The sequence below is a fragment of the Halichoeres trimaculatus genome, unplaced genomic scaffold, assembly GCF_033239565.1.
Source record: "Halichoeres trimaculatus isolate MK-OKI-2021-1 unplaced genomic scaffold, fHalTri1.1 fHalTri1_scaffold_16, whole genome shotgun sequence".
NCBI lineage: Eukaryota > Metazoa > Chordata > Actinopteri > Labriformes > Labridae > Halichoeres > Halichoeres trimaculatus.
The window spans coordinates 25,604,215-25,625,063 of NW_027437194.1; the positions used below are offsets into that span (position 1 = coordinate 25,604,215).

At 41.7% G+C, this 20,849-nt stretch overlaps 1 protein-coding gene across 1 annotated transcript; it reads right to left on the minus strand.

The window, feature by feature from the left end:
* Positions 1-46: 46 nt before the first annotated feature.
* LOC141805812 (guanine nucleotide-binding protein subunit alpha-14-like) lies at positions 47-20,444 on the minus strand. Its single transcript, XM_074691005.1, has 7 exons — positions 20,324-20,444; positions 15,736-15,920; positions 14,739-14,893; positions 12,730-12,858; positions 11,843-11,972; positions 10,780-10,933; positions 47-2,653 (listed from the first exon to the last, which is right to left on the minus strand). The coding sequence occupies exons 1-7, from the start codon at positions 20,442-20,444 to the stop codon at positions 2,463-2,465; spliced, it is 1,065 nt and encodes a 354-aa protein (XP_074547106.1). The 3' UTR covers positions 47-2,462.
* Between the last annotated feature and the right edge of the window lie 405 nt (positions 20,445-20,849).

Below are 20,849 nucleotides of genomic sequence, written 5' to 3' on the forward strand. Positions count from 1 at the left end.
TATTTCCTTTAACAGCTGGTTAATGAAGAACAAGAATGCATCAGTTTGTACCTCAGAGTTTATCAAACCTTACAGTTTTTTCTTCTAGCAGTTAGTCAATCAACGCTAAACTTTGATGCAAGTGAAGCGAGAACATAACTGCACTATATTTATTGAAATTTACGTGCACCCAGTTAAATAACCATACAAGATCAAACGCAAGGAAAGAAAATTATTTTGAGGGGAGAAAAAATGCACTTAATACAAAAAGTAAAATCATGAATGCTGAGCCCATATAAGAACAGGTAATGCAATTATCACACCACCGTATTATCCAGGTTGGCAGTCAGTTCTCAGTTACCGTTACATGTATAACATTACAATTGATTATCTTTTCCCATCTGATAAACCCCATGAAGGAACCCCAATACTTGATGAATTTGGGCCTAGTATTGGGCATTCTGTATTGTATGTAAGATGTAAACAGGAAATCATGTCATTTATAGCATGAAAGGCTGATTTTCACTGTCTTAAAACAACTCTTTGCAAGTACCAAACCAAACATTTACAGTCAGTACTGGGTTGGAACCTCTTTTGCCTTCAGAACTGCCTTAATCCTTGGTGACATAGATTCAACAAGGTCCTGGAAACATTCCTCAGAGAGTTTGGTCCATATTAACATGATAGCATCACACAGTTGCTGCAGATGTGTCGGCTGAACATCCATGATGAGAATCTCGCGTTCCACCACATCCCAAAGGTGCTCTATTGGATTGAGATCTGGGGACTGTGGAGGACATTTGAGTACAGGGAACTCACTGTCATGTTGAAGAAACCAGTCTGAGATGATTCCAGCTTTATGAAATGGAGCGTTATCCTGTTGGAAGTAGCCATCAGAAGATGGGTACACTGTGCTCATAAAGGGATGGACATGGTCAATAACAATCAGATCAGACTGGTTTCACAGACCAGATAATCCTTCCACCTGGCTCTGGGTTTGCCCCAGGGTCTCCTCCTTGTTAGACATGCCCAAACTCCTCCAGTTAAAGGCATTCAGGAGGCATCTTTATTAAAAGCCTGAAACACTCCGGCTTTGTCTGGATGCTGGAAGCTTCTCTTGCTAAGGCTAAGCTCGGCACCCTTTAAAGAAAACTTGTCTCTGCCTCATTCTTTCAGTCAGAACCCAAAGCTCATGACCATAGGTGAGGGATGGAATATGGACCAACTGGTAAATAGCAAGCTTTGACTCTGGGTCAGCTCCCTCTTCACCACAATGGCCCAGAACAACACCCAGATCACTGCTGATGCAACACCGAACCAATTTTTCAACCTCATGATCCATTTTGCCCTCACATGTGAGCAAGACCCCAAGATACTTGAACTCCTCACTTGAGGCAAAGACTTACTTCCCACCCAGAGAGAGCATCCACTGTTTCCCAGCAGAGGACCATGGCCACAGACTTAAAGGTGCTGACCTACTAGCAGCCACTTCACACTTGGCCGAAAACTGCCTCAGTGCCTCCTGGAGGTCCCAGCCTGTGGGGAGCCCAACAGAAAGACATTGTCTGCAAAAAGCAGAGGTGGAACTCTGAGGCTCCCAAACTGGAGAACCTCCTTTCCCTGGTTGCACCTTGAGATCCTGTCCTTGAAGATCACAAACAGGATCTTTATAGGTCAAGGGTAGATTGAGTTATTGTTGCTATTATTGTACTATATATTTATTGCAGAATTAGTCTGTTAAATTAATGAAACAAGGTATAGACCTGATTTGTCAGAGCGGTAACTCTAAATTACTTAGGCTGTGATCTGGCACTATATTGGACAATAAAATCAACTCAACCTCCAGGGGGGAGCGGGTCCTCTGCACCATATTATGGTAGGAGAAACACTGATATAACATTTAAAGAAGGATCATACATTTGTCACCAAATCCATTTGTTTGGGGCAGACATTTTATTTTTATTTAATAAATGTTGGTGTTTTAGGAGGAGAATTTTTCGGACAGGAAGTCTGGTTGATCAGAGTGGATCAAAGTACAGATGTAAATAACAATGGTCAAATCTTTTGTATATTTGTTGTTTCCCTGAAGAAGAGACCCGCTACATTTAAAGTTCACGAAAGCACTGAAACACTTTCCTCTCAATCCATCAGTCTGCATTTATACTGTTACAGCTCCAAAATGTCCTCAAAGAGCTCCATAAATCTCAGCGCCCTCACTAGAATAGACTCCTCACTAAGGCAGCACTTTAATTGTCAGGACACACTTCATTATAGCCGGAGACATCCATTTCCAGAGAAGCTAACAGGAACATTTGAAATACACCAGCGCTAAAGTCATTTGGTGACGGGCTCTGCAGCTTCTCAATTTCCTGTTGAGGATTTCAGTGTTCAGCAGCAGTGTGAGGCAGACTGAATCACTGCAGGGCTCTCCTGGCTGCCAGCTCTACACACTCCATTGAATTACAGCAGCAACAAACGCCGCCTCAAACCAGGTTGAAGACTTCCAGGTTGCCCTGCAAGATGTGGTCCTTGACGGCACGGAAGACAAATCGAATGTTGTCTGTGTCTGTGGCGCAGGTGAAGTGGGAGTAGATGATTTTCATCTCATTGGGATTGAGACTCACAAACATATCTAAGATGAAATCTTTCACTTCTTTCACATCCCGCCGGGGGCCTGGGAGAGTGAGACAGAGGGCAGAAACAGAACATTAAAGTCACCGTAGTGTTTCACCGGGTATATGAAAGCTTTAGAATAAATAAAGGAGACGGGCGGACACACACCCACCCACCGTTTACATTTTCCTATTTAATTATGCTCCAAAATTTCTCTCTGGCCTTTATAAAACTTCACTGGTCACCCGTTAGTTAAAGGATGTGTCTATGGCGCCACATCAAACTCTGATTTCTTGCCATTAATCAGGAAGTCGAAGCTTTTTGCTTAGGCAGATCTTGCTGCATATGTGGCAGTCGCCCGGAGGCTAGGGCCTGCTTATCGATGCTTGTACCTTTTTTTTAGCTTTTTACTTAAAGGGAAAAAAAAAATTAAAGCTCCTGTGAAGAACTTTTTGTGCTGATTTTATGGGGGTTACAGAGGGACAGTAAAAGACTTTTAAAAAAGGAAAAACTCCCTCTTTAGGAGTAACTTTTGATAAAAGTAAAATCTTTGTCTTACTGATGGTCTTGTTTGCTTTTTCAAGTCTGCAAGACATGTTTACATTTATTTTAGTCAGTTTCAAAACCAGTTAAAACTCCATACAGGAGCTTTAAGTTGTAGAAAATTGAATGAATGAAATGCTGTTTGAGAAAATTCAATTGGCTGTAATCTCATCAAGATCAAGTGAACAATCCTTGCTGAGAAGCGCACTCTGCTGCTGAGGAGAGTGACTTAAGAGCTCCCCCTGCAGGTGAGCTGTGTGAACTGCTATAAAGTAGGGTCAGAACAGAAAAAGGGAGAGAATGGGAGGCATCAGATTACCAGGACTGTATAGAAAAGTAGTTTCTTTTGCATCTCAACAGCTGCAATAATGTTTGTTTTTTGAGTCCTTCCATTTGAAGTATTCAAACAAGAGAAGATCAGTGAGTTGAATTCTGCAAGTAGACATCCTTCGCTCACCTCATTCGCGAGGACCTGAGCATACTCTCTCAGACCCACCAGCAACATGACAGACGTGACATTTTCAAAGCAGTGAATCTACTTCCTCCTCTGAACACTGGCCGCCCACATCCGCCATCCTACAGAGACCAGCTTCGGACATTTTTAAAGAGCCAAACAAACAGAAAATCTCAACATACCATAAGAATTTCACTCTTTGCACTCCAGAGTAGGTAGCATAAAAGAGACCAGAGGGTTCAGTCATTAACTGAAATCTGCATTGTGTCAAAGCTTTAATGCGTTTTCTACATTTACATGACAAACAGAAGCTGTCAGCGCTTCTCTTCATGTCATCAAGGTTGAATTCAAGGAGCAGAAACTTAAATTCCTTTTATACAATTATGTTGTTTCAAAAAGTGACATGTTAATGTTTTGAGACCCCTTTTAAGAAACCTTTTTATTCAGTTATTTTCTTAAACCTGTACAACAACAGGTCTGCTTTACTGTCGGAAAGGTGCTTTTACCATCGTCTTAACCTTTGCTGGCACCAGAGAGATGTTGTATGAAAAAATCAGTACTTTAGATACTCTGACGTCTCCATCACTCTACATTCAACCAACTCTTTCAATGAGCAATAAAAGACAGTGGCTCTTTAATATCAAACTCTAAGTGAGATAATAGTGCTTCAAATGACTACCAGTTGATATTAGCTTCAAATTTGTGTTTCTTATTCCTTTAAAGGTCCCATATTATGCAAAAATCACTTTATTAAGCCTTTCAGGGAAATTTGTGGGTCTTTGGCTTTCCTCCCAGCCCACAAAATGTGACATTTAATGAACAAACCTGTACTTAGTAGAGCTTGTGAATGCAAAATCCTGACCTAAAACAAGCTGTTTGGATTTTGGGGATTTGCCGACGTCTGCGATTCCCTTTTTTGACCACTCAGGAGCAAGTCTGACCTGATTGGTCCACCGGAGCAGATACCCCCGAACCCCCTCCCCACCCACTCCCCTCCCTGGGAAGAGAATGCCAAAGTTGAAGAGCCATCACTGCTCTGTTTTTGGCTGTAAACAGCCACATAGTTCCATGCACAAGCTTCCCATCTTGGAAGAAGACAAGACTAAGTGGCTAGAGTTCATTTATCAAGGAAATGTTCCAGCTACACTCAGTAAAACTGCACATGTGTGTGTTAGTCACTTCACGGCCGACTACTTTTCCAACTTTGGACAGTACAACAGAGGGCTAGCGAACAGACTGGTCCTGAATCCAGGCGCATTAGCAACCTTCCACCAACAAACCTCGAACCCTGGAAATGTGAGTATTTTAAATGCTGTGTGCTGTGGAGCAGATGTAAGAGCTTGGCCTCAGTGTCCCCCCTGTCTCTGTGTTAGCTACAGGATGCTAACTTTAGCTGCGGTTAGCCTGTTGTTTTAGCCTGTAATGTTACGGTAAACGAGCTTCGCTGTTTTCGAAACATTGTGCACTCGGAGCTCGTGGCGCTCTCAGTGAAGAGCGGGGCGGTATCAGCGGTGGCTCATTTACATATGAAGGTCACGCCCACTAAATCAGACCGTTCTGAACAGAGGGGCTATGAGAGTCGGGAAACAATGCTGCTGTGCTTGATTTATTGGCTTTTTGGACCAAAACATGTTACTACCATTTCATGAAGACATCAATGATCCATATTAAACTGCAGAAAAGGAGCAGAATATGGGACCTTTAATATTGTTGTAAAGAGGCATCTGACAAGGAAATACAAAAGAAAAAAAAACTCAAAGCTTTGCTAGGTTTTACTTTTGCACTGAGCCCCCAGCTTGACTGACGTATTTGTTGGTCATTTTGGAAAATGTTAGGGGTATAAAGCTACACGCCATGCTGTTGCGTAACTGAAGTCTCAAAATGTTCAAATGTGGCAACTGAACAGTAGGTGGCGATAATGCCCTGTCGTGCAAAGTGACACCATTTATCTCACAGTTCAGTCAGGCAACTCACATTTGAATTGTTTATTTAGCAGCAAATATATTTTATGTTTGGTGCCAGGCTCCGGCCTCATCACCCCTCACAATAAATTTACATGGTGACATTGAGGAGTGATGAGCAAAACATACTGAACATAATCCCCCCCGGAGCCTGCAGGTGGTTGCTGGGGTGGTGGTGGGTGCAAAGAAACATGCAGCATTACAATCGCAGGGCAGCTAAGGCATTGACAGGCAGAGAGGGATGAGAGACTCCCCGTTTAAATAGACCGCCCAATTGAGAGAGTGTGATTGCAAGATGGTTATGACGTGTGAGACACGTGGTATGTGTATAGCAGTGCTGCTCGAGTTGACTGCCTGAACTAGCTCGCGGGCTCGCCTCATTACTGAAAAAGACCATTAAAGTCAGTTTTTTCATTACAGGAAATAAGCATGGCAATGTTTTGTGCAGCGAGGTGTAAGTGAAAGCATGAAGCCGTCAGAAACTGAAGCAGCATTTGGAAACAAAAGACTCTCCTCTTTAAGGACGGCTACCAAATTAGGTACTTTTACAGGTACCAACAGAATTCTGTCTGTAGTGCCGAATATCAATTCATGTTAAATCAAACAGTACCATGTTTCAGTACCTAAACACATCCTTGTGACTGTGAGGGAGCGGCAGAGTAGGCAATTTTCTAAACTAGACTTACAAAAAAGAATTGCAAGTTTATACATTGAGAAATGAACATGTTAAATCGAAAAACTTTGAAATTTCATTTTTTAACAAATTAATTTTTATTGCAACATCAACACACGCAAAAGTACTAAAAATTTGTACCATTGAGTACCGATTGCCAGGTACCGGGTACCAGTACTGTATTGTTTCAAATGTGAAAGGTTCCCGTCCCTGAACCTGTTGAGTGTTTTTTAAGACGACTTTAAGACCTGAGGACATCACAAACGTCTCCGACTTCTTCATGCTCGAGGCAAGAACAGGGTGGCACATCGTGTTGCTCAGTTTAAGAAGCCTCACAGCATTTCAGAGAACCTCATCTTACTGCAGCCATGAGCTGTGGACATGGCGGGTCAAAGAGGTGTAGAGTCAATTTGAAGTTTACTGTTGAACTTATTTTTTGTATGTTGGCAGACTCTGACTTTCTGTATCTTAGATTCAAACTGCACCATCACTCTATCAAACAAATTTAATACGTTGAACATTTTTCCTTGATTTGGATCACAGCTCGTCATCGAGGGGTGATGGTGGGTCCTGAAGCCAAACCAGTTGAGGACCACTGATTTAGAGCATCTTCCATCCACATCCACAGGACAGTAGCACGGTGCTGATGACAGAGACCCTTCTCTCCTGGCTTCCTGTCTACTGGCTGTGAAAAAAACAAACAAACACAAACCCTCTCTGTCTCTGTTTAATCTCCACACAACAGGAAAGCATCATCTACTCACTGCACTGCTGGGGCTCGGGATTCTCTGTCCTGGTTTTGTCTCAGATCATGGATGTACTTCCAGGATCTCGGCCTATTTCCTGCTTCCAGCCCTCTTGGTGGAGATGCTCAGCTTACAAACAGCTCACAGCTTCCACCATTTTGTGGTCACATGATCCAGGCTGTGACCAAATAAGGGCGATCACCTGCTACAGCAGCTCGGCGCACAGCAGCTGAATGGGGCTATAGGAGGGTGTGCTCATTATTTCATGCCTGTGTGTGCATGTGTGGGTGACTTTATGTTATTCCTACCACTGAGGAATGTGGGGTTACTATTAAAGCCTGACAGTAGATTTGTGAGCCTGGCTGTGCAGCGACAACACATTCAGCCCTCTGGAGATAAAACAGCATAGACTAAAACACTTCCAGCTTCATGCACTGATAATATTCACACGCTTTACCCCACGCTTGCAGAAAAATGATTGATCCAGAGCAAATATCTGAAGCTTTCCACACCACTAATGCAACTTCAAATGTGTGCTTCATATTCTGCACTCCAGCTGAACTTTTCAACCCTTACACAAGCAAACTACAGCCACAAAGCAGATAAAATCAATACTAGCAAGGCTGTCTCACCATCTGTGTGGAAACAGGCATTGTTCTCCCTACAGGTCTAACCTCGCTGATTGCTTCAGTGCAGGGGCGCAGTGGACACAGGGTGAATATATTATGTGTGTAGTTTGTAATACAACAGTTAAGCTCACTTTAATGTGTCAGATCTTGTTTTTTTGTTGATTCGTTTTTTTTTTTTTTGGGGGGGGGTGCGCTTTTAAGCTTTTTTTTGGCAGTACTTAAGGCTTATTCTTTTTCTCCTGTTATTTCAGGAACTAAAAGAAGACTAAAAGAGTCACCTGAGGACTATTTACTTCTTGGCCACCAATGAAAGGTGCCAAAACACATTTTGGTGTTTCACTTTGACAGGATGAGTGGTCAGAAAGCTCCAATCATTTCCAGCAGTTGTGGCGTCCTGCAGAAATCTACTGGGGACAGAATAGTGTCCTTACATACACTGCAAACTTTCAATAAAGTTTCAATGTTCTGGCAGTTTTTAGGAATTTTGAAGATGTAGATTTAGTTCAGTTGACATTTTTAAAATCTTTATGTGACCCACATCTTGGTATGGATGAACTTTTCTTACTTACTGCACTACCCTGTCATTTCTGTGTTGTGTCATTTCTTTTGACTAAAACTGGGACAGGTCTGCAAATAACCAACCCATGTGTCCAACTTTTTGGTACCCTTCTGTTGGGGTGCCAACACCACACCACAATTTCATATAATTTCATTCATATGTACAGAGCACCCTTTTTCTTCTGGTTAACAGTAGCAGCTAATAAAGATAAATAAGGAAGTCCCTTTTACAAGGGGAAAAAAAATTATGTTGAGCAGATTTAAGTTCATGTTATTGTTGGTGTGGCCCTCTAGCATGACTCAGGTTTCTTATGCAGTTCCTCATGAAAAGCTTATTGCCCACCCCTGTCTTATGGTACGGCCACACCGGACACAAATTTGCGTCGAGATTACATACAAAGTCAATGCAACGACGCATTTGGATGCAGATTTCGCCCCCAGATGGCGTGTTGGACGTATTTGGCCCAGTGCATTTGGGGCATTGGATGTGTTTGGAGGGTCGGTGCGTGTGGGGCGTCAGACACCTCTACGCCCGTGTGAAAATATCGAACTTCAGCTATCAATCAATTCAATCAGCGATGACATTCCCCCACAATGTCATTGATTTGATGACTTTGGGAGGGACTGCCGCCACCTGCTCTAACTCCAACCCCGCCGGAAGATTTAAGAGAAAATAATCTGTGCGGTGTCATCATCCAGAGTTATACGATACAACGTGTGTATTCTACAGAGACCGGAAAAAAAGCAGCAGGCTTGGGTGAAAGTCGCTAAGGAGACAGGTTTTGAAAGTAAGTTCTGTAAATATTCATTTCTAGCTGGATTTGCCTGCATGGGTCATCACTGAGTCCGACTGTGTTTTTCTCAGTGGAGTCCTGTTGTAAAAGTTGTAAGAGCCTGATAGAGAGGAGGAAGGAGTGGGGCAGAGCCAGGGAAAAGATGGAAGTTCTCTGCAGTCCTCTCTTTCCTCGACCCCTTCATTATCCCCAGAGAGACCTCCAGGAACTCGAGTCAGGGGGTCAAAGATGAGGTTGCAGGGAACAGCCTGGTAGGGCCAGTGGAGGTGGATTACCAGGGAGAGGCTGCGTGCCTTGATTGTGATCTCCAAGGCTTTCACACACTCTACTCTCGTGCTTCTGAAACCACAGTCTTTAAATGAGTGGGCTCTTAACTCCGCCTGCACAGTGACACGCGTCGGCCCCTCAGCTCGTCAAAAAAATCCAGCGTCCAGACTTGGGCGTCCGGGCAGTGCCTCACAGGCGTGACGCTGGTTTAAATTTTCAAATTTGCGTCCGGTTTGGCCGTGGTATTATACAGTTAGAAAGTCTGTTAATTTTCCTTTAAATAGAGTCACCTTTGTAACGAACATGCATTTGTGTTATGAGCAGCAGAGCTGAGTATGTGGGTTGCACCCATGAAAAATATGTCAAATCTTCTCTGCCAGTGCCAAACAGGTTGACTCTTGTTTGGAGCTTCTGTTACCCACGTACCTGATTTGCACCTGGTTGTCAGCACCTGTGACCATGGGCCCTACTACAGTGGTCAGTATGTGTCTGCTTCAAGAGCCAGCATGTTTAAGCAAAGAGCTGATGCTAAAGTAAACTTTTCAGTTACAAGTATCACACAGCTACCTGTGCGTGTCTGTGTAACCTGCAGTCAGAGAGGATCTCCTGCAGCGTCTTTGGATCAAACCAACTCAAGGTAGAGGGGTGGATGCTTTTTGAGGTTTGAATGTAAGGCACAAGTAGCCTACTTGTTTTGACTTGAAAAAATAGAGATGACAGGAACAGACTTAAAAACAAGACTTTACATTTACGTCATTTTCAGGGTGGTAGTAAACAGACACTACTTTAACATCATAGATGTAAAAGGCGAGAACCGACATGTCCCCGAGGAATACCTGCTCAAAAACTGAATTCTTTTGCAAAGTTAAAAGTTTTCAAAAAAAAAATAACCCAAGAATTACTTTCCCAGGGAACTAATTACATTCATGAAGGAGCAATTCCGTCACTAATTCAGTTACTTTTTGGGGAAAGTAATGAGTAACTAATGACTTTTTAAAGAAATTTGCCCAACACTGCTAATAACTCACCAAAAAGAGAACTCTGAGCTGCGAAGTGAACATGGGGAGGAGGAGTATTCCCAAACTACAACCAGACCCTAGGCTCAGAGAAAGAAAACACTAGCAGAGTCCTTTTAGCATGGCCAACAGTATCCAAGTGGTTGATTTATAGAAGTGAAAGTAAGATTAAGTCATCTCCAACTTTAGTTCATATTTTCAAAGTGTCATTGGTCTTCATGGTTGTAATTTTAGAAAACTGATGTTGGTTTTAGGTCACACCCTGCTGTCCTGTAAGGATGTCAACAATTTCTTCAAAAAGTGTGTCTTTGACGGCTTTGAAGACGACCTTGATGTTCTCTGTGTCCGTGGCACAGGTGAAGTGTGGGTAGAGGGCTTTATGGCGCCCTTTGTGCTGCTGCACGAACATGTTTGAGATGAACTTTTTTGCAGGCTCTGGCTCTCCCTTTGGCCCTGTGGGGGTGTAAGTGGTCAGATTTAGGAGAATACTCATGATATTAAATAAAAAAAATATAGCAATGTAACATTTCAACAGACACTTTTTACCCTTATATGCTGGGAAGTAGTTCCCCAAATGAGACTCTTTGACCTTCTCTTCCAGCAAGTCTGTTTTGTTGAGGAAGAGGATGGTGGAAGAGTCTTGAAACCAAGGGTAAGAGAGGATGGTCTTGAACAAGGCGAGGCTCTCTTTAAGTCGATTCTGGAAAGGGTTGAGAAAATTTATCTTTGAAATCAAAGTCATTTAGCAAAAACAAGTGAACAGCAAACTAGTTTTACAAATTGAGTAAAAAACTGTTTCACCGCTGATGTAACTTTAATTGCCTAGTTGCTAGGCGCCACCCCGTTGTGGCTGCCTGTTGCGGCAGCTCTCTCTTCTTTGTCATTTTTTTGTCTCTTTTTCATAACTTTTGCATTTGGAGTAGATCATTACTTTGTACTTTGTATCTGTTGGACATGGACACCAAACTTTTTGTGTCTTCAGTGAAATTTTTACTATTGTTGCTCCTGTGTTTGTCTGGAGATCCTTTAATGTAACCATGGCAATTGTTATTTGCATGAGAAATCGACTTTTAGCAGCCTGTAGCACGTCAATGCTAACTGGTGCAAGGACTGATGTTTCCCCACAAGTGAGGAGAAGGAGGGGAGGACGACGTGCTGGTTCTCAGGTGTGAGCTAAGAAGTGACGACATGGACCTGTCCTTCCATCCATCGTTATTGGGAACGTAAGATCTATCTCCAATAAGATGGATGAGCTAGCCATGCTAACCCAGCAACAGAGGGGATACCAGAAGGCAGAGTACGATCATGCTATGCACAGACATGGCTAATGGAGCTAACACTGGACACAATGACGTGACAGCTGGTTTGCAGGATGAGTGTGTGGCAAGTCACTTGTAATGCTAGTCCACACTTGTGTGTGTGCTGGTGATTTGGGTGGGGATGGGGCACAAACAAATATCGGAGCCTAACATCAAGATGTTGTGCTACTGCTTTTGACTTTAAATGTATACGCACACACGACTGATCTTCACAAATGTTTTTGTACATGTACATTAGTAAACACACACATATACACAGATAAAAGACTGAAATTCTGTTTCCATCTTACATCCTTTGGGCTCTCGATAAGGACTTGATCGTACTCGCTCAGTGCAGTCAAGTAAATGATGGAGGTGACGTTCTCAAAGCAGTGGAGCCATTTCCTCCTCTCTGAACGCTGACCACCAACATCCACCATCCTGAAGACACAAAAATTATTCAACTTTAACATCAAGAAGCTTCATCTATTGATTTTTTCAGTCATTATCTTTTTTATCATTTAATCCCTGAAACTATTTTTCTGGTCCTGTGAGTCTCAAGTAGAAAAATGTTGAAAATTAGCCAAAGGGTTGTTACTAACTCAGCATAAAAGCTGGCTCAGCTGTTTGTATGTTTTCATACATAATGCTAAGCTACAGCTAGTAAGCAGCTACTTGTTGCTAAATCTGATATAGACATAAGAGTGGTATCAACCTTCAGAGCTTAGCTGCTGGGGGTGGGAGAAAAATTTGTTTTATCATAGTATCAAGATTCTTTCTTGAATGATTTTAAATCGAGATTTAAAAAAAAAAAATTCAAGATTTAAATCCTTCATTTTAGTCAGTAGAGATCATCATCATCATTTACCATTTTCATTTGGTCTGTTGTTAAAAAAGTGAACTGAAAATTGCAAAAATCAGGAATACTGAAGAAGCACATTTTAAATTGAATCAGTACCCCAAAATCGTAAAGGAAACAAATCAGGAGAAAAGCATATCGTCCAAGCCCTATTAGCTAACACCCAGGTGGGCGTCGGGTTAGAGGAGGCACAATGTCCACAAAGATCACCAAAATAAACACCAACTAAAAGTTCCTTAGAGGAGCTTTAAAAAAATCTGAACTTTTTTTTTTTTTTTTTTGCTTTGAGTTTTCTTCTTCCCTTGAATTTTGCAGCAGAGTAAAACAAAAACACCCTACCTGAAAATCACATTTTTAATCTCAAAGGGGTACTCGATGATCCCAGTGGTGGGGACCCTGACCCTCAGGACGTCCTGCAGGGTGGGGATGAATGATGGACTCATGATTCTGTCCAAGTCACTCAGGTAGCTGAAAGGTTGACAACAAGCATCTTGGTTAGAATGACGAATCATGGGAACGTCAGGTGAGAATTTTGTTTTTTACATCTCTGAAGGCTGACCACACACCACATGGTTGTGACTATTTTACAGCCCCAGACTCCATTAGTGCCTCCTCCATCGATATCAAAAATATCAGACATGTTTAATATTTATGACTCGTGGGCTGACTGCCTCTGACTGAATACCTTAAAGAACCAATGATAAGAGCCGACTGATCGTCTTCATCAACTGGAGGTTACAGCTCATGGGTATAGGAGAGAATCCAAACTAAACTGAGGACTGGGATCATCCTCCATTTTTGTTTTTCCTCTGAAACCACGCTTGTGTAGTGGAGTAAGTTTCCACTTGCCATCTCGTTTTATGGATTGTTTTGTTTCATTTAATGCTTAAAGGTAAAATTGGTAGTTTGATTTAGATACACTTTTTGTTATACTGGTTAAAATGATCTATATGTCCCGATGGCAAGAAATACATGATGTGTTCTTAAATGAGAGCGAACAATTTCCGCTCTACGGCAAGAGAAAACCCAGGAAAACATCAGCCAATCACATCGTTTAGGGTTCCAATCTGTTAAACTAATCAAATCTCGTCCTGCCGTTTTGCCCTCCTCCTGCGCGTACATTTCACCAGCGCCCACTGCCCCTGACTTAATGCGTGTTCCTGAGTTTAGCAGTGCACTCAGCAGAAGAATGGCAGAGAAACTACCCATACCCCAATTACTGGTAACCGCTCCTCTGGCTAAACAGAGCAAGAAAAGAAAAGATGGAGGCTTTCTTTTCTTGCTCTGTTCCCCTGCCTCTAACTACTGCCCCTCTTGCTCGACCTCGGGCCTGTCCCCTCTGACCCGATGAGGTACTTGGCTCTGGGCTGTAGTCTGGATCAGAGTCTAATAAACTCTCACCACAGGGGCTCTGACATGCAAAGGGAGCACTAACAAAAGTCACGTCTGTTTGTTTGTTTTTTAGCTTTACGTTTTAACATTTTCGTGTTTCCTTACCTCTAAATGAGACATGACTCAACGCAGTGCAAAACATAATATGATGTGCTGAGTCTGTCTTTCAGTCATTCACAATCATAGTCCCAAATCAAAGGCGCTAGTGCCTGAGAGCGGGGGCGTTGCTTTGGAGGAGCTTTGAGGGGAGTAGGAGGAGGGGCTAGGCGGAGTCCTGACGAGATGCTACATTCAAATTCATGCTATTTCCTCAGGACTGCCAACCCTGCTGCTTAGTTTTGTTTACACAAGTATGTTAATTTGGGGGGGGCAGACTTAGGTAGTGCAGCCTGTGTTTCCCTGCCAGTCTGTATGTAGCCGTCCTTGTGGTAAGTCACTGAGTTATTAGTTCTGTTAAATGTCTTTTATACATTTGTTTTCTTCAGCACATGTCATGTTTCTGTGTTTTAAGTGTTTAAAAAGGGACTCTGGTTTTGTTTTGGTGGTTTTCGGTGGTTGTAATGCTTTGTTTACAATCGTCAGGCTCACCATGTGCTGTATTTACCGGATTGAATATGGACAAACTTTGTGGTGTAGCAATTAATCAGATTAAACAGCAAGTTTTTATGAGAGATTTCAAGTGTTAGCCTGATTCATTACACAACGCTACGAGTACAAAGCCGCTACACTTGGTCACATGAGTTTCATGTCTGTGGAATTGCTCTGTGTTGAGGTTTTACAGAATCATCTATGTGTGTGGTCACCTTCAATTTCAGACTCTTTTAAGATCTAAAAGTCATTTGATGTGTGGCTGGCTTTACACAATTCTTTGAGATGTAAAAATAAAGTCTTCTGGTTCTCTGAAAACAATCCTTTGTCTCTTTCTTTAAGATATCAAATACTAACCACAGACTTACTATTTGGCAGAGTCAGATAACTGGAATTCCCTCCTGCGGTCGTAGCACCTTTGAACACCGTGGTCGTTCCACACTCGCTTAATGGCGTCTGCCTGCCAATCCTCCAAAGTGGACACCCGGTTGGCTTCTATTTGGCTCAGCTTCTCTGCGTGGCTCTGACACACACACACAAACAGCCACAGAGATTTATTTGAAGGCAAACCTTCAATCTTAGCCTGACCTATTAATAGACCATCAGGTAGATAAGAGCTCTGCTGACAGAAATCCATCCAGAGGGTTTCTGGACACCAACAAAACTCTCAGAGAGAAAAGCTGGTTCATAGAGGACTCATTATATTTAGGTATCAGCTATTTCTAGGATATGAAGATCAAATGTTGCGATTATTTGATTCACACCTGATTAAAATTTGCCCAAAACAACTGGTGACTTTCTTTCACCACCTAGCAGCCCTTGAAAACAACATTTGAACTGGCTGTTCATCAGCTGATCAAAAGTTTCAGACCACAGCCTTTAAAAGCCAAAATGTGAATTCAATGCCATTTTCCATCAGGTATTCACTCTGTCATGACCTCCTGAAAATCTTTCTCTCTTTGAATGTGGTCGGATTGTTGAGCTGCACAAGCAAGGCCTCTCACAACACGCCATCTCTGCTGAGGTTGGACACAGTTATACAGTTGTTTTGAATTTCTTAGAAAATCTTGAGGGTTATGGAACAAAAAAGTCTAGCCAAAATATTTTACCAGTGCTGAGGTGATTGGCTGTCTATCTAGACACGGGGCAATCCTGGACCTAAACTAATGCCATAACTGGAGCTGACTGCAGCCCAATGAACACCAAATCAAAGCAGCATCACCAAAGATTCAGCACTAACCAGTTTGGCTGTAGACTCTCTTTGCAGTGACACAGTGAGGTTACTAATGAGCCTCACGTCCTGATGTTTTAAAGGACATTAGGTAGATTATTATTAGTCCTTTCAAAGAGTTTGACTTGTCTTACAATATTCTTATCATCCACGTAGTCCATCCTCAGAGACTTCATGGCGCTGATCAGCGCCTGGATGGCTGTGACGATGTTCTGAAATATCAGACGAGTGAATCCTTTCCTGTCAGCTTCATTGTACCCGCTGCCATGAATGATCCTCATCTGTTTAATGAAAGTGCTCTTCCCACTTTCACCAGTGCCTGGGCAAATGAAACAAATGAGACAAAAGGAGGAGATGGAATCAGATCAAAGAGAAAACAGAAATGGGGCATGGGTGAAAAAAAATCAATCAGCTGAGGGTAAACAGGATGAAAAAAAAAGGTAATTTTGAATTTGACGGCAGCAACAGATCTCAAAAAATCTTTTGATAGGGCCGTGTTTACCATTGTGGAGCATCCCCTCTTCTTTTTACAACAGTCTGTGAACATCTGGGAACTGAGACCAGTTCCTGGAGCTTTTGGAGGGAAAAGTTGTCCCAGTCTTGTCTGATGTAAGATTCTAGCTGCTTAACAGCCCTGGGTCTGTTTTGCAAGGTTTTTTTTTTTTATTTTTTTTTTTATAATGCTCCAAACCAGTAGCGGCTGGTGGAGTTTTCTCCAGGGAGGGCTATAACTCCAAAATAGACATATATATTAAAAAGTAAGAAACCAACATAAGACCACCACCAACATAAGAGAACATTTCCGACTCCCGCGTCTTGGCCTATCAATCAGCCACACTTTGTTACTGGTAGCTGGGGCAGCTGTGACGTCGGCTGGAGAGTGGTGGTATGTAAATCCAGCTACATTCCGCTCTGATGCCTCAAATACACGTCTGCAGTGCGACTCTGTTGCGTTGCGTCTTGATTGCATTTGTCATGCACAAGCTGCATGACTGACAGGCAGCTGGAGTCACAAGACAGAGGAGTTCCTGTTCTTCCCACTCCATTGATAAGTCTCTCTTCAATCATGTTGGGCTGTAAAAACCTTAAACTTGTTGACCCCTGTTCTGGCTCCGCTCATTAAGTTTGTTTATTATCGTGGTTAAGCTAAATACAAACTGGTTTTGACATGGTTTGTTCTATTTTTAAAGTCACTTGGTGTTTTTAGGTAGTTTCCAGTCACAACTTCCTGTCCTGCTTGATCTTTCCTGCGCTGATTTTACACGTCACACCTTGGCGTCTGTCAAAAATAAGATGGCTGTGTATTACCTGCAAAACTACAGACCAGCAAAGCAGACGTACTGCAACAAAACAGAGCCTCTGTAAGTTTACACATTGATTTGAATGAAACTTATTTGATCTGTTTGCTGTTACGGAACGGAGACGCACTGCAGACGGATCCAGCGTATTTTAGCCACAAGTGCAGGTAAAGTGTGCCTTGAGCTGGACCTATCTCTTGCACATGTACAACTTTTATTGTGAGTCTATGGCCAAAGATCTTTGCACCCACAGCTGGAAACACGTCACCAACCAGACAACACAGATAAACAAAGCAACTTTATTTATTGTTGGTTATGTTATTTAGCTTGCTCATTTAAAAATACACATACAGCCCAGAGTATTATCTTATTCTTTTCTTTTTTTTTTCTTACTCAAGGTAATGTTGAGGGTGGTAGAGTAGAGCCCAAGTGCCCTCTATTGCCCAATCACCACTGCTCCAAACATTTTCAGCTGGTGGAGGGTCTGGACTGCAGGCTGGGCAGTTCAGCACCCAGGCTTCTCTATTACAAAGCCATGCTGCTGTGATGGATGCAATATGTAGTTTAGCTTTGTCTTGTTGAAACATGTAAGGCCTTCCCCAAGAAGACGTCATCTGGATGCGAGCATATATTGTTGTTGTTGTTCCAGATGTGTAAGCTTCCCATGACATTAGCACTAACACACCCCATACAATCAATGATGCTGGCTCTTGTCCAGAGGACACAGCATCCATGATTTCCAAAAAGAATTGATTCATCTGACCCCAGAACAGTCTTCTACTTTGCTTCAGTCTATTTTAGATGAGTTGTGGTCCAGAGAGAACAACAGTGTTTCTGGATTGTGTTCACAAATCATGAGGGATGGGTATCGATAAATTCTTTATCATTTCAATTCTTTATCGATTCTCTTATCAGTTTCTCCTGTAAATTTTCTCTGTACCAAACGTAGCTTTGCAGGTTTTCTGTATCAACAAAATTTAATTGAGTTTATAAGTAAAGAAATATAAAACTAATGGATCTGGATATATCCCGATGTAAATGAATTAGAAATGTGTAAAAATTGAACATCATGTGACATTAATGTAAAAGGCCATCTAGTGTCTCAAAGTGGTCATTGCAGTTGTTTGAGTTGTTCAGAACATTAAGCTTGCTGTAGTTGTGCTGAAGTCAGACATGAGCCTGCACATAACTTTTCTTCTATCTTCCTGTTTGGTCAGGTTTGTCTGTTCATATTTTTGACATTTAGAGTTTTCAGTAATGTTTACAAAGACTAACTGTGATATGTTTCTGTGATGAAAGTTGAAATTCTGTTGTTAAACTGAAGCTATACCAATGTATGCTAACCACCAGTATATCAATGCAGTTTCCCATATATGTTAGCATCAGGCTAGTGCTACTTTTTCTACATCGTTTTTGGTCCATTAGGAGATTTATACCTTGTTGAATGCATTGATTAGGAATCTCTTGTAAGAAAGTGATGTAGATTCCTTTGTGTGTTCAGTTCGTCAGTTAAACTTCAAGCAGAAAATCTCCAATTAGAGTTTTCTTGGGAAACTGTTATCATCTGCCAAGCTGAGATACCTGGGGCGAACAGTCAACGTATGGTCCAGCAGTTTTAAATGTAAAGAATCAACAAGAAAATCATAAAGCATAGACGCTATTGATGACGATTGATTGAACCATTTCTTATCTATTCTTAACAGGACCCAGATTTTCAACACCCATCCCTACAAATGACAAAGTCTTTCTATGATCCAGCTTTAACTTGTATTTGATGATGGCACAATGAACTGTGTTTACAGATAATGGTTTGTGGAAGTGTTCCTAAACCCATGCAGTGATCTCCACTGCAGAGTCATGTCTGTTTTCAATGCAATATTTCCTGAGGGTCAGAAGATCATGAGCATACAGATTTCTCCAGAATCGTTTGGTCATAATAAGAATTGTAGATCTCAGGATATCTCTCATCTTCTACTGAGGAACTTTTTTTTTCATCATTGTTCCACATTTTTCTGAGCAGTGTTTCACCGACTGGTGAACCTCTGCCCTTCTTTACTTCTGAGAGACTCAGCCTCTCTTAGATGCTCTTTTATACTCTGGTAAATTGGCAACAGGTCAAGATGACAAATTAGTTGCAAAGTGCTCTTCTAGCTGTTTTTCAGCCTTTTGTTGCCCCTGTCCAAACATTTTTGAGAAGTATTGCAGTAATTAAATTCAAAATGAGCAGATTTTTGGATGAAATAGTAAAATGTCCCACTTTAAACATCTGATAACTTCTCTTTGATCTACTGTGAATAAAATATGGATTTATGAGATTTGCAAATCATTGTATTCTGTTTACATATTTCACAAGCTTCCAGCTTTTTAAGAATATGAGTTTCGTTGCATGGTAAGCTTTAAAATGAGGCCATTTTCAGGGTGCGAGCTGTAAGGTATGTCAGTCATGTGTTTACATGTCAGTGTGATTTTCAGAGTGCAGCTCTGCCTTGTATGACTCATTTAATCACTCGATTCCTGCACCGCACTACAAGTCAAACAAGTCAGTCAAAAATGTTTTACCGTCAGTTCACAATGAAGAGTTTTCAACATATCAGAGAGTGTCAATACACCTGCAGCCTTATGAAAAACTGAAGTGATTTATTGAGGTTAGCCGCACTTCAAAACTGGTGTATCAACTTCAACAACTACTTCAGGAATGGTGCAGTGACTGGTTACTGCTTTGAGGAAATAAAACCATGCACCAGGGCACAACAGGTTAGATCCCCTACAATGATACTCTGTTACATTTCTCAGCTGATACACATTAACCAAAGTGTGATGACGCTGGGCGGCAAAAACACAAAACGTCAGGTGCAAATTCCTCTTTTTTTTTTTTTTCTTTTAATAAGAGAAAATGTTTTGAAGGGGATATGCGTTAACATTCATGCCTCCAAGACGATGCATCCTCTGTCAAGGTTACACACAGAACCAAAACTACATTTGGACTGTGCTTAGATGACTTGTATAAAGCCAAAGCTCTGTACATTCTGTAGAAAGTCAACAACACTTACAGCTGATGTCTTAAAATTAGTGTATTTATCATGATGGAAAATGTGAGAGTTTAAAAAACATGTTAGAGGACACAAGACTAGATTAAAGTGATGCAGAAAAAGAAAAAAAAAACAAAACAAAACAATGTATTACAATTGTACAATGCAGGATAAGAAATGTATGAGGCTCAAAATGTTGTTTTCAAGTCAAAGTAGTCTTAAAAACACCTGATCAGATCCTTACATATGAAGAGTGGACCTTCAGCAATAACAGCAGTAAGCCTGAGCTGTTTCCCTGACATTAACAGAAAAATATACAACATGACTTAACTTTTCCACTCACATTAAGAGAACATGTGGAAGTGAGTTAGTGAACTATAATCCTTATCACTTACCTAACAGCAGAAGTTTGATTTGCCGGCGAGAGTCTTTTTTATCCCGTCGGAGTTGCTTCTCTATTTCTCTGTGTATCCTCAGACTTTCCCTTTCCTCAGCAGTCAGGCAGCACTCTGCCATTTTCCCACCACTTCACGACCTGCCTTTTGATGAATTACACCACAGCTGACTGAGGTTAGTAAAATGAGAGGCTGATGATTTTTCTCGGACTTGCCAAGGAGGCTTCCTCCGTCCCGGAACAGGTGGAGCATCTCTGCACTCATTGGCTGTTTTCCAAACCACCTGCAACCTGCCACATGTGAATGTCGTGGATAGGTACTGCAGACTGCCTACAGGCTTTTGAAAGTAGTGTGAAGTTTGACTGCTCTGTTAGGTATGTTTTGAAGGTATGCTATGCTGGCTAACACCTCCACATTCCAGTCATTGATCATGCATAGAGATTTCCAAATGGAGCATTCAACATAACTCAAAAACGGTTGAACAATACTGAAACAGATACAGTTAGATTAAAGGTAAATGCAATAT